This window comes from Pinus tabuliformis, chromosome 3_1 (genome assembly GCF_031772625.1).
Source record: "Pinus tabuliformis cultivar Carrire ecotype Pingquan chromosome 3_1, CPIR1, whole genome shotgun sequence".
Taxonomy (NCBI): Eukaryota; Viridiplantae; Streptophyta; class Pinopsida; order Pinales; family Pinaceae; genus Pinus; species Pinus tabuliformis.
This window is the reverse complement of record NC_142301.1, coordinates 784,234,945-784,248,915: the sequence shown is the minus strand read 5'-3', so window position 1 is coordinate 784,248,915 and position 13,971 is coordinate 784,234,945. Positions and strand designations below refer to the sequence as shown.

Sequence of the window (13,971 nt, the reverse complement as noted above, 5' to 3'; positions counted from 1 at the left end):
TTTTAGTCCCTGCTGTGGGGTCATGCGCGCACAAAGCCAAAGTTCCATTCCGCTTGAACGATTGCCATCTTATTTGGCCTCTTCCCGAGGCGGAAGAGGCCCGACCTTAGGTTAATTTGCAAGTTATCGCTAATTTCAGTGTGACTGACCGTTAACTGTTAGCGTTAATGCTAGCATTACTTCCTTACAGGTTTCGTTATTTCCTAAACTATATCCCGATTTCGTAAACTATATCCTAAGGTCGCAGGGTTAACAGGTGTTGTGCTGCATCGCATCGGTGTGCTGGTATTGACGGGTGGGTAATGAGGTTCTCGCCATATGCTTCTGCAAATCTTTTTCAGCCACTCGACTTCGCTCACAAAGGTCTCGAGTTTCACTCACATCGGGAAAGAGGAACGAGGATGGCTTGTGGAGCTAGGGTTCATCAGAGCTTTGAAGCTGAGTTGGGCGCCGACACACTAGTCGATCTTGATAGAGTAACCCACACCCACGAAAACCTTGCATGTAACCAGAGCCTGGTCTTGTACATTTAATTGTTTTTCTTACATTTATGCTCTGTTACCATTTTCGGTAATTTTAAGCGGTGCCTCCATTACAATTTTCTGTAATTTTAAGCGCTGCCTACATGTATGTCAGTGATTCTGTATTAATTTTTTTCCTTCATTTATATTCTGTTATGTTTTGCTACGGAAATGATATTTTTTTCTCGAATTTTCTTGTATGGTACTCCATGCTTCGTAACTGCCTCTGAAATGGCCTTGAAAGCCCTTCCACAGATATGACGAAAAAGACATAGAAGAATACAAGATAGAAAGAGAGTTCTCTGAGCAATTTATATGCCTTTCGCTCCTCCTCTGCGAAGCTCCTTTGTTTTTCCAATAGCCTATTCATTTTAACATGCTCTTCCTCAAACTAATGCCCCAATTCTGCCATAGAGGAACTATGGTACTCCATGCTTAGTAACTGCCTCTGAAATGGCCTTGAAAGCCCTTCCACAGATATGACGAAAAAGACATAGAAGAATACAAGATAGAAAGAGAGTTCTCTGGTCCGAGCATCCGACCTTCCGGTAACCTAGCCCTCCTTAAGACAACGATTTGCTAAAGGGATACAAGCCATTATTACAATAAACTAGAGTTCTGATGCGATAAATGAAGGGCTCCTTCTCTATGGTCTTCTTCACATTCGAATTGAAATGCCTGAGATATAGAAAGCCTCACCTTGCCATATTAGAAGCGATAACAGAGTCAAGGAAAGAGCTTTCATGTTAATCCGCCTCTGTCACTCCACCAGATTGTGTAGACGAGCATTCCCAATACATTCCTCGCTGGCCTCATGATCATGACATCCTCCTGCTGCCGTTTTCTTCGTTCGACGCTCCGCGTCGGTGGGAAAAAAGGGTTTCTGGAACTGGGCAAAGAATATACTGGCTAGGGTTTGAACTGGATTGCCATTGTTGGCTACCAATTTCTTCCAACATTGCGTAACCGCTAGTGATGAATCCTCCTGAGCAATCTGGTCAATCTGCACCGCCGGCCCTAAAGAAGCTGTTCCGAGCAGACCGTAAACATGTGGCCTTTTGGTGGAGAGGTCACCAAATATTACACCAGCGCGCGGTATCATCATCTATACAAAGTCCGGTTTCCGCAAACATCACTGATTTGGTTGGTGTTTGTATCTGAATACTTTCATTGGTATCAATATTACCATGATAATGAGGACACCATGGTGCCTAAGAATCAGAGGACGAAGCATAGGTTTTCCTCCTTAAATCTTCCATTTTGAACTCTACCGCCTGCTGCCTGCCTGATTAATGAAGATTGCCAACGACCACTTAAAAGGAAAATCGGAACCTTCAAGTCTCTAATATAGCCAGGTGTCTCGCTTGCAAGGAGGAGGGGACTGTTCTTTCCATTCAAATCTGATGGAATGGTAAAGTGGAACTCTGTGACTCTGGTAAGACAAAAGGAAATGAAGGATGAACGTGTTAAACGCTTAGCCGCTAAAGGAATAGAAAGAAGAATGTGTTCAATGCTCAGCCGCTAAAGGAATAGAAAGAAGAATGTGTTCAATGCTCAGCAGCAAAAGGAATAGAAAGAGGAATGTGTTCAATGGTTAGTCCATAGGGAATCGACAAAGGAATGGCATACTTGCACGTGTTAACCCTACTTAATAAGTAAAGTAAATTTTTAAAGCTGACAGGAATATATGAGTTTGACTAATTGGACGCATAAATTATTTTCTAGGAATAACATCATCATCCTCCAATGGAAAAGGATTCCACTCTAGGTCTAGGTCTGCAACCAACGATTTTTCAAATATGCGTTTGTGGGTTTCTTCAATCCAGGAAGAGGATGGACTTGAGTAGTAGTATTCCACCAGCTACAGTGCCCGGGTTTCAGGGTTCAATTTCCCTGATCACAGCTGTTAACCTGATGCGACCTTAGGTGGCCTGCTGTATAGCTTGCATGTGTTATGCTAGGGAGATAGGTGTTAGGCACATGGCCGTCATGTAGGGCCCACAAGGTGGATAAAAGTTTCGACTTTCATTTTTATTTTTATTGACATCGGTTGATTTTCTTATTTTTATTTAAATTTGAAATTTGATGTTGCATTGTCGTTTCTTAGTTCTCGGCTCTCTAGCTCTTGGGTTATGACACCAGGGTTTTATTCCCGGGTGATTTGTGCAGTGATGAGTATGGTCTGGCAACCGTGAAGGTTTCTGAGCAGGTGGTTCCACCACCCATACGTTGCCCTTATCAGGTAATCTCATAAATGATCTTGCACTTCCCTTGAGTTTCCATGGTTGCATTTTAAAGATATCTCGTGACTTGTTTTTTTATCTATAATTGATTTGCAGGTTCTCCTAGTGAGGTCGCGGCGTTCCAAGGAATCTCCGAGGTAGTTTCCATCATTTTCTGACACCTACATGCTCAAGTCTTCAATGAATTTATGGGTATGTTTAAATTTTGGTCGTGGTCTTCTGATGACTGGGTAGAGAGACAGACAGTCTTGTTGTTAGGTGAATCCCTTGGAAGATTTTTTATTTCAGCTGTGATATTCATTTGATACACAAGATGTATATGTATTTATATTTTTGTCTGGACGAAAGCGGCTATGCCCTTGAAATTCGTTGTTGTGGTTGTATTTAAGTTATATATTTTCATTTTGGTTATTAGGAATGCCTATAAAAATCGTGTAGGTGGCTATTCCGGATTTTGGGTTTGTCCAACAAACCCTTAGGGTTAGACTGGAAGGTCCCAAGTCTTACTAGACAACGCTTTTGGTTGTCTTATTTGTCTTGGAACTTTATCCAACCGTAATGAATGCATTCTGTAATTTTCTCCTAACTGGTTTGACTTGTTATATAATGCTATGCTATCGGATTATTAGTTCAATAATTTGTTTAATATAGTTCTTCTGGTCATCAAGCTCTAGCATCTCTCTCGTTTCCTGAGTATGATGCTTGTTGTTTAACTTCCTTTTTTTATTCTGTACAATGATGAATTTGGCTCTGTTTCTCATATATGGTACAGTTGAGAGCTTACTTTTGTTGGCATGTTATGAATCTGTGAAGGGGCGGACAAGCGGAGGAGGATCCGGCCATAATATTGAGATACATGTAAGTATATTTTCAGGGTTTGCTAAGGGGGATTGTAAGAGGGATGATGCCTTCGTGCTGGTGCTCTAATGGCAGTGCTATCTTATCTGGAATTTTTCTCCAGCGGTGTTCACGTACAGTCGCAAAAGTTGTATTTCATTAGCTTTTGTTTATATAGGAAAATTTAATCTTATGTTTGAGTCTGCTCTTGGAATGCACTAGAGGGTAGCATTGTCCACTGCTGCAAACATTTGCAAGAAGATTCCATCTGATGCAGCGGAATTTGTAATGGATGCTGTGCCAATATTGACAAATCTTCTTCAATTTCATGACTCAAAGGTAATCTATTTTTTTGCATATTCTCCTTTCATATTTAACGTAGGAGTGCGTTTATAAAGATGGCATAGCGTTAAATTTATATTTGTTTGTGTTCTGTGTTCAATTTTTATTGATCCTTTGAATGTTTACCTTGAAGTACATTTCCTCCTCTGGCCAATGATAAATATTTGTTACGCAGGTGGTCGAAGATGCATGTATTTGTTTGACTCGGATTGTAGAATCTTTTGCCTCTTCTTCTGAGAAATTAGATGAACTCTGTAATCATGGCTTGGTTACACAAGCAGCAAGACTTATATCTGTCGGTACTTCTGGAAGTGGCCAGTCATCTCTTAGTACATCCACATATACGGTATCAACATAAGTGACTTATTTGTTAAAAAAATTGGAAGGTTCTGTTATAACTTATTGCATGGTCTCATATTATCAATTGGCTTGCAGGGTTTGATTAGGATTCTATCTAAATTTGTTGGTGGATCTGCTTTAGCTGCCAAGGCACTTCTTGATCTCAATATAAGCGGCATTGTTAGAGATATTCTCACTGGTTCTAGCCTGGTGCCAGGCATGTCAGGTTCCCTTGCTCTGGACAGACCCACTGATTAGGTACTTAAAATATTATCGTTCATCTGACTGTTATTCGTGCTGTGTTAAAAAGTTGAGACACATATTGACTATCCGATCTGAAACCACACGTGAATAGATTTTGCTTGAATGGTACTAGACAAATAAAATAAAATAGACATTTGTCTGTATTGGAGAGTCAGGGAGTTTCATTTAGAATATTCCCATTATTGTTTTTCAAATTCTATGTTATTTCGACTTTTTAACTTCATGTGCTAGACAAATTATAAAGAAAATGCATATGCCATTGCTGTGGAACTCTAGTTTTTCTGTAGCAAAACTGAAGTAGTTATATCTTTCTATATGAACATGCATGCACCTGCCCCTCTGTCCAATAGCCTTCTTCTTTGTAGGAGAGTTCTATTGATTGCAAATCTCGTGTAGTGTCTTATTTCCAGGCATTTTGCTTTTGGTCTTTGTTAGTAGCTATGTAGTTACAAGAATGGCTGAGGCTGGAGTTTACCGGAAAATCTTTTGTTGGCAGAGAGTTCTAGGGATTGCAAATCTCTTGCAGTGACTTGTGTCCAAGTCCAAGCCTTTTGCATGTTTTGCATTTTGTGTTTTTTCATCTGCTGTCCAGGGTAGTGACAAATGCCCAAAAAATTGTTTCTTGTGGCTTGGATTGTAGGTGTGTGTTACCTGGCATAAAACTAGTCATGACTAATGAAATTGTCACAATTCAACCGGGAGAACTTACGTTTCTCTGTAAGTGAATAGCGAAGCTGTTGCAATTTTTAGTTCGAATGTCAGTCTATGCATGTTTTGCATTTTGTGTTTTTCCATCTGCTGTCCAGGGTAGTGACAAAACTGTAGCATTCCTATTGACCCGAATCAATCCAGAGCTATCCTTTAAACCTGATCTGAAGGTGTACAGTAGGGTTGCAAAGGGTTAGCTTCATTTCAACTGCCAGGTCCAACATACCTCAAATGGTGCACAACTGTCAATGGTGGCTTGTGGATCAAAGACTTTTAACATTTGCAGATGCTTGTGCTATGTATCTAGACTTGTCTATCAATCAACAACTACAACATTTCCCAAAATTTATTATTGATGAAATACATACTGTTAGGATTTTTATGCCACATATCCCACAATGGGGTGCAGGTGCAACCAAAATTCTCTTTTCCCATACATCATTTGAGCATAACTCATAAGCAGTGATGTGACTGTACAATAGGGATCTGTTGTTTTATTACAAGTTACTAATGCTACACCTCTGTCCAAACCCTAATAAGGTTACAACGAACTTGTGAGGGTACAAGAATTCCTCCTATGGCCAAACTTGGTCCTAGCAAACAGAAATAAATGCCATTGCCTTACAGTAGGGTTGCAAAGGGTTAGCTTCATTTCAACATTTCATAGATTATTGTGGTAATGCCAGAATTGTTCATGTGACACATATACACATGTTCTGTCTCTTACTGATGGCCATACTCTTGTCTATCAATCAACAACTACAACATTTCCCAAAATTTATTATTGATGAAATACATACTGTTAGGATTTTTATGCCACATATCCCACAATGGGGTGCAGGTGCAACCAAAATTCTCTTTTCCCATACATCATTTGAGCATAACTCATAAGCAGTGATGTGACTGTACAATAGGGATCTGTTGTTTTATTACAAGTTACTAATGCTACACCTCTGCCCAAACCCTAATAAGGTTACAACGAACTTGTGAGGGTACAAGAATTCCTCCTATGGCCAAACTTGGTCCTAGGAAACAGAAATAAATGCCATTGCCTTACAGTATGGTTGCAAAGGGTTAGCTTCGTTTCAACATTTCATAGATTATTGTGGTAATGCCAGAATTGTTCATGTGACACATATACACATGTTCTGTATCTTACTGATGGCCATACTCCGTTTTAAAAGCAGAGATCATTCTTCATAATACAGAAACTCACGAACTACTTTGAGTTTTGATAATGAAGTTAATAGTCACCCAACATTTATCCCTCAACACTACTAGTGAAAGATAAACTTGGAATTAGCCTAAAATTTGCTTCTATTTCATGGAATCTTTATGGTAACTTCAATATGGCTAATGTTAAAGAAGAGCTTGGCAATCTTCCTACAGGATGGCATATTCATTACAAATCAACTTGGCAAGCTAGAATTGTATGAATCAAATAGTGTTGGAAGGTTAATTATCGTTAAGGCCAGTATACCTTACCCAACTTCAGGCTTAACAAAGATACAACCCTTAATTCGATATTGTCATGCCTGTAGGAGAGTGCTTTCGAATGGTAGGCTAATAAAGCTAGTCAACATCAAATAATGTACAACAAAGGTTTTGCTCTTTATTAACAGGCTTTCGAATGGTAGGCTAATAAAGCTAGTCAACATCAAATAATGTACAACAAAGGTTTTTCTCTTTATTAACAGGTTTCCGACTTGAAGTTCCAACTACACTTTATGAATGAAATCACCAAATATGGTTATAAAATAGAAGAGCTTTAGTTCACAGAGAAAACAAAATGGGAAAACATCCATTTTTATCTCAAAGCAAAAACAAAAACAACACAGAGCCCTTCCCTCAACAGAATTTGTGACAACAAAAAATGGTTCCAAAACGTAAATAAGGTGACCCGTCATACTTTGACCTCACAATCCACGATTCCACACTAGCATGAATGAAGATGACTAATTCCGAGGTGTCAACTCTGTGATTGCACCTTAACTGCTCACTGAGCATAAATAGTGCAATTAGCATCATTGTGAATAGATGAAATGAATGTATCTTTTATTTAACACCCAATAGTTTCACGGCAGTGTTCAATCAATTGGTTATACGCTTAATCCATTCCTCCAGTATTGGAATTGCAACAATTAAATCCAATTTCATGTTCGTGAGCCTCTTCTTGGCATCGAAGGGCAGTTATGGTCACACATTGTTACAGGGAACAAACTGAGTTTAAAAATGTCACAATTCAGAATCTGAAAGCACAAAAATACTTTCATCACTATTTCTTACAGTCAATCAGATTTTAACTCCACCTTATCAGATGTCATCTCTCAATGAACTAGACATGTAGAAACTGCTTTTCAGAATTACCCTGTGTCTGCGGTGCCTAATCTCAACACTTGTATTTAAATGAACAATTTTAAAGCTGCTGTGTCAACATTTATAACTCTCAAGTTATTCTGATTTGCTATTAAATCAGAGTAGTTCTGATTTAAGTGGATGAAATTCAGGTGTGCTATGTAGCATTTTGGGATGAAATCACATTGTTGGAACAAGAAGCAGAAGGAAAGAAACTTGGTGAGAGACTGAATGGTAAAATTCCAAAGGTCAGTCACAAGGTTTGCTGTTAAAATTTTTGTATTTATTCCATATTCGGGGTTTAATCTTGTTGAGATCATAAGAGGACAATGGATCTATTTTGATCTGTTCAACAAACGCTAATCCAGTTATCAAACAAGCAGATTTATAACACCACTTAATATAGATGAGAATAAGGATGTTCATATACCATTTCTCCATCCAACATAAGATAATTTTATTCATGTCCAATAAATGACCGCTAAAGTAAGTCAATGGGACTGCCGTGTCATTGTTGTTCGCAATCTGCCTTTCAGTGATCAGAGACTGAATGGTAAAATTATTGTATTTCTTCTATATTCTGGTTTTATTTTTTTTGATATTATAGGAGGACAGTGGATCTATAGTGATCTCTTCAACAAAACCCATGACCAAGGGAGCAATCCAGGCTTTGATGCTTACGAAGCCAATATCCCCTGCCAACTCTATGGCTTCCAGATCAAACCCCATGAACAAGGGAGCAATCCAGGCCCATAGCTGCTACAGCACCAACACTTCCATTAACCAAGGGAAACATTCTCAATTACTCCAAGCTTGTTCAAGAAGTACACCAACTTCATCCAGGGACAGAGAGAATGTCAACAGCTCAACCATAGAAATACGTAGGAGTCTCACTGCTCTGTTTCCACACACATTTATTATCATGATTGTACTTGATTAAATAATCCTGAAGCTACCCTGCTTCTCAACTTGCTATTATTGTATCGTGCACATGGCAATTTGTTTGGTAAGAAGTTACATGTTGAAAGCTGTTGCACAAGCATTGTGTCTTTTCCAGCTTTACATTGTTGAACATTTGGAGTTTCCGTCCGAACAGGCCAGTGATAGTCCTGTTAGAAGTCTGCTCTATGCTGTTCCAAGAGAGACAAGAAAGTTTCAAGGTTATAAGCTGCCTCCAGATACCAGATATTTCTGAGATTTTTGTGGGGGCCCAATGTGAACGTGGAGGCTTTGATATTGATCTTGAAGATAAAAGATTTATGAACAATTGTAAAGCTGTTGTGTCAACCTGCACATTTGGTGGAGGAGATGATCTTTACCAACCTATTGGCATGTTACAAACATCATTAAAAAAGGTTTGTATTTATAACTCTCAAGTTCATTTGGTGGAGGAGATGATCTTTACCAACCTATTGGCATGTTACAAACATCATTAAAAAAGGTTTGTATTTATAACTCTCAAGTTATTCTGATTTGATATTAAATCAGAGTAGTTCTGATTTAAGTGGATGAAATTCAAGTGTGCTATGTAGCATTTTGCGATGAAATCACATTGTTGGAACAAGAAGCCTTTCTAAGCTACCCTGGGCACCTAATTTCGCATTTACTACTGCCGCCACATCCATCATTCCATATGCCATTTGCTCCCCATGTCAGATCGATATGCCCATCATTAAATACTGGCCTGATCCAATCTGATCTTCAAGATTATTTCTGCACTTAGATATTGACATAGATGCTCCCCATGTCAGATCGATATGCCCATCATTAAATACTGGCCTGATCCAATCTGATCTTCAAGATTATTTCTGCACTTAGATATTGACATAGATCTCCTGTCGCACCCAATCTACCACCAAGATTGCCCGATGTCAGATACATCACTTCTGCCGCCAAATACATCATTCCACATGCCATTCGCTCCCCATGTCTTATCGACCACTTCATTGCACCTCAAGTATTTTAGCTCCATTCACACTTAAAACCACCTTACAAACACATTGAACTTTTGTATAAATTGGCCTCCTCTGCACCTGGATATTCACATACACCTCCCCGCTTCACATAACATGGAATCCATTAGCATAAGCCAACTTACTGAACTCACAGCATTGTTTCTCTTAGCACTTATTCTGATGACTCTTCTGATTATCGACATCGCAAAAGTCGAAAGACAAAGAAAAAAGAAACCAAAAAAAAATTAACATCTCTTTTGCATTATCTTACGCATTGTCTTATTTCCCCGCTTCCTTCTCTATTACAGATGTACAACGCAGGCTTCAAATATGCATTTGGGTCCGCCATGGCGTTGCACCTCGCATTTTTTATGCGTCTATCGTCTCTGCTCGACTGCAATGTGAAATAGTTTTGTCATTAAGGCTTTGCCTACCTTTTGCTCTTAGCTCTTTTTATTAAGCCGTGTTGTGAATTAATCTGAAAAACAAAGAAAAGCAACTCGATGCAGCAAAAATCAATGTCAGTTTGCTATCACTGAAACAATATATTCATTTGTGAGTTAGAATCTCTTTTGCATTATCTTACGCATTGTCTTATTTCCCCGCTTCCTTTTCTGTTACAGGTGTACAACGTAGGCTTCAAATATGCATTTGGGTCCGCCATGGCGCTGCACCTCGCATTTTTTATGCGTCTATCGTCTCTGCTCGACTGCAATGTGAAATAGTTTTGTCATTAAGGCTTTGCCTACCTTTTGCTCTTAGCTATTTTTATTAAGCCCTGTTGTGAATTAATCTGAAAAACAAAGAAAAGCAACTCGATGCAGCAAAAATCAATGTCAGTTTGCTATCACTGAAACAATATATTCATTTGTCATGGCTTTGGGTTATGATCTAATTGTCAAATGTTAGCAAGTTTAAATTTGCTCTTAGCTCTTACTACCACTTCTTAAAAACTGAAGCCTACGACATCCCATGTCCAAAGAATGCTTACCATGTATGATTTATATCTCTGATACAGGTGTACAACGGATGCTTCAAAGCTCTGCTCAACTGCAGACAGCATGTATCTCTCGGCCTACAGTCAATGTCCGTGTCCTAATAACTTCATAAGTTAGAAAATCAATGTCAATTTGCTATCTCTGATTTCAACGATGCTTTTGTTAATGGGTGACACTTCTGGTATACAGAAGCTGCATTTTGCTTCTTAAAAACTCAGTTCCTTCCAATACTCTAAAAGTTTCACTTTCGGATGCACAGTATAAAATTTCTTAGCAGTAGCATCACTTGGTGCAAGTGTGGCATAACTGAACTTATAAATTTGCTATCTCTGATTTCAACGATGCTGTATACAGAAGCTGCATTTTGCTTCTTAAAAACTCAGTTCATTGTTTTATGCCATTGACTATATATTGATATGTGTTTTCCTCTACTTTGTAGTGCGTAATAGACAGGCGCAACTTGCTTCTTAAAAACTCAGTTCATTGTTTTATGCCATTGACTATATATTGATATGTGTTTTCCTCTACTTTGTAGTGCGTAATAGACAGGCTCAACTTCACGCAGGGACTCGCTGCGTCGCAGCTCTCCTTGTTGAACTTATTAGTCAAAGTGCTATGTACTTTCCACCATTAGTTTTGCATCCGACATTACCTATAGGTTCATGTGAGATGTAATTTGAATTTAAGAGTTAATAGGTTGTTTATTGGATGATTCATGTGAGATGTAATTTGCATTTAAGAGTTAATATGATGTTTATTGGATAGGCAACAATGACATCAAATAAGAAAATGAGGAAAAGTTTCAAGCCATTGTCCTCCTTTGGCAAATTTTATGTATCCTTTCTAATTGTTTGCGTTGGGCATGGTGAAATTCTCGGAGATCAAATTTGTGACATGGCCACACATGCCAAATTTGTTAAAATAACTTATTACTTTCGCATGAAGAGTTATTTTAAATTTGAGAGTCAGTTCGCTGAGTCAAGTTCAGTGAAGTTAAGTCAAGTCGAGTTAAGTATTAATTTGGATAAAGTCGAATGTAGTGTATGGTTGCATGTCAAGTTATTTTAGGTGAGTCGCTAGTCGAAAAAGGTTTAAATACCCTTCATCGGGTTCATTGTAATAATCAAGTTTGGTTGGTCAATAGAAGAGCTGCAACTCCTATTATTGTGTGTGTCAAATTTTATGTTTTCCTTTTCTCTGCTTTTCCAACAAATTGGTATCAGAGCTGAGGAAGGATCACAAGATCCATGGTGCCTGCCAGCCAATGAGAAGAGGACCAAGAGTAGAGGACCGACATTTTTTTAAATTGCATTGCAAAATCGTCACACCATTAAGGAGTGACAAGTGTGCAGGTGGTGCAAAATCTGCACTTTGTTAGTAGATAAACTGTGCAAATATCGGGTTATGTACGCAATTATTGTGTGTGTCAAATTTTATGTTTTCCTCTTCTCTGCCTTTCCAAAAAATACGAGTTGTGGCTCTTCTATTGATCACACAAAACTTGATTATTACAATGAACCCGTGAAGGGTATTTAAACCTTTTTCGACTAGCGACTCGCCTAAAATAACTTGACATGCAACCACACACTAAATTCGACTTTATACAAACTAATACTTAACTCGACTTGACTCAACTTGACTCAGTTAACTGACTCTCTAATTCTAGATAACTCTCCATGCAAGAGTAATTAGTTATTTTAACTCTCCCCCTTAATGATGACTACTAAACTAGGACATGACTCGTGACAACTCAAACATGCATGCTAGTTTATGTCTCAGCTAGGCTTACAACACCCAAGTCTTTTCTATGAAATTCAAACACATATTTTGCTAATGACTTAGTAAATATATCAGCTAATTGATCACTAGATTTACAAGGCTTCAAGTGAACTTCTCCATTGCTCACAAGTTCTCTAATAAAGTGATATCTAGTATCAATATGCTTGCTCTTTTGATGAAACACACTAATATTGGATAGTGCAATCGCTGAGGTGTTTTCACAATATATTGTTGTTGATCATTGTTGTTTATGCTTGAGTCCATCTAATACTCTTCTTAACAACACTGCTTGACATGCTACTGATGTTGCTACTACATATTCTTCTTCTATTGACGATAGTGTCATAATAGGGATCTTCTTAGATGCCCATGCTATCAAACATGAACCAAGATGGAACAAATAACCGAAAGTGTTCTTCCTATCATCCAAACTGCTTGCAAAATCATTATCTGTATATCCAATCAAATCCTTCTTCTCTGTGCTTGCATACATTATGCCACAATCTCTAGTTCCTACTATGTATCTCAGAATTATTTTTCCTGCTCTCCAATGTGTATCTTTTGGAGTCTCCATAAATCTAGGAATCAAACTCACTCCTTGCATAATATCCGATCTTGTAGCTGTGAGATACATGAGTCTGCCAACCAATCTTTTGAATAGAGTTGGATTGACATCTGATCCTTCATTATCTTTACTTAACTTTGTACCTGTTGGAACCAGTGTAGGGATAGGTTTGAAATTCTCCATCCTGAATCCTTTTAGCAAATCTCTAGCATATTTATTTTGACAAGAAAATATTTTATGAGACCAAGATCTGTCATCTCAAATTCTTTCATCATGGTTGCTTTAAATTCATCCAATTCAAAATCACCTGTATAAATCACGTCATCAACATGTAAGAAAAAATGTAAAATTTGTCCATGCTCATTTACCTTTGTGTACAAGGTAGGCTTAATGCATCTTTTGCAAAATGCATTCTTGATCATGTAGTTGTCAATTCTGCTATACCAAGCTCTTGGTGCTTGCTTGAGTCCATAGAGCACTTTCTTCAATGTGCAAACCTTGTCTTATTTACGTTCAACTTCATAACCTGGAGGCTACTGCACATAAATTTCTTCTTCTAGAATTCCATTCAAAAAGGATGATTTCACATCCATATGATATAATTTCCACTTGTTCTGAGCTACTGTGGCTAGAACTTCTCTTACAGTATCCAATCTGGCTACTAGAGAAAATGTTTCTCCAAAATTTATTCATGGTTGCTACAAGAACCGTTTTGCTACAAGTTTTGCTTTAAATCTGTCAATTTCACCTTTCTCATTCAAATTTGTCTTGTACACCCATTTTAAACCAATGAGTTTTTTATTCTTTGGAAAATCAACCAAATCTCATGTATCATTCTTTTTAATTGCTTCAATTTCTTCATCCATGGCTTGCACCTAATTTTCATCTCTAATTGCTTCTTCAAACGAAGAAGGTTTGAATGAAAACAATGAAAAATTCGAACTAACATCCAAATCATCATAAATATCTTTCAAACTTCTCATATTTCTCTTACCATTTCTTGATTCATCACCTGATTGACTGCTAGGAGAATTCCAATCTATTGATATGCTTGAAGGTCCATGC

At 38.1% G+C, this 13,971-nt stretch overlaps 1 protein-coding gene across 8 annotated transcripts; it reads left to right on the top strand.

Moving 5' to 3' along the window:
- Nucleotides 1–220: 220 nt before the first annotated feature.
- Nucleotides 221–10,987, top strand: LOC149189745 (E3 ubiquitin-protein ligase UPL3-like). Of its 8 annotated transcripts, none has more exons than XM_089411925.1 (8): nucleotides 221–476; nucleotides 2,691–2,763; nucleotides 2,861–2,956; nucleotides 3,578–3,622; nucleotides 3,824–3,940; nucleotides 4,119–4,289; nucleotides 4,379–4,540; nucleotides 7,762–10,987. In XM_089411925.1, the coding sequence occupies exons 3-7, from the start codon at nucleotides 2,930–2,932 to the stop codon at nucleotides 4,538–4,540; spliced, it is 522 nt and encodes a 173-aa protein (XP_089268051.1). In that variant the 5' UTR covers nucleotides 221–476; nucleotides 2,691–2,763; nucleotides 2,861–2,929; the 3' UTR covers nucleotides 7,762–10,987. The 8 variants fall into 8 exon arrangements, 2 of the variants coding, with proteins under 2 accessions (XP_089268051.1, XP_089268052.1); XM_089411926.1 differs by lacking the exon at nucleotides 221–476 and adding an exon at nucleotides 2,195–2,526; XR_016255928.1 differs by lacking the exon at nucleotides 221–476 and having other exon boundaries at nucleotides 2,562–2,763; nucleotides 7,762–7,857; nucleotides 9,873–10,987.
- Nucleotides 10,988–13,971: the final 2,984 nt, after the last annotated feature.

Bases quoted from the DNA above. Each gene is read 5' to 3' on its own strand.
- LOC149189745 (XM_089411925.1), top strand. From the start codon at position 2,930: ATGCTCAAGTCTTCAATGAATTTATGG. The intron at 2,957-3,577 runs GTATGTTTAAAT...GAATCTGTGAAG, and splicing joins AGTCTTCAATGAATTTATGG to GGGCGGACAAGCGGAGGAGG. The intron at 3,623-3,823 runs GTAAGTATATTT...GGAATGCACTAG, and splicing joins GCCATAATATTGAGATACAT to AGGGTAGCATTGTCCACTGC.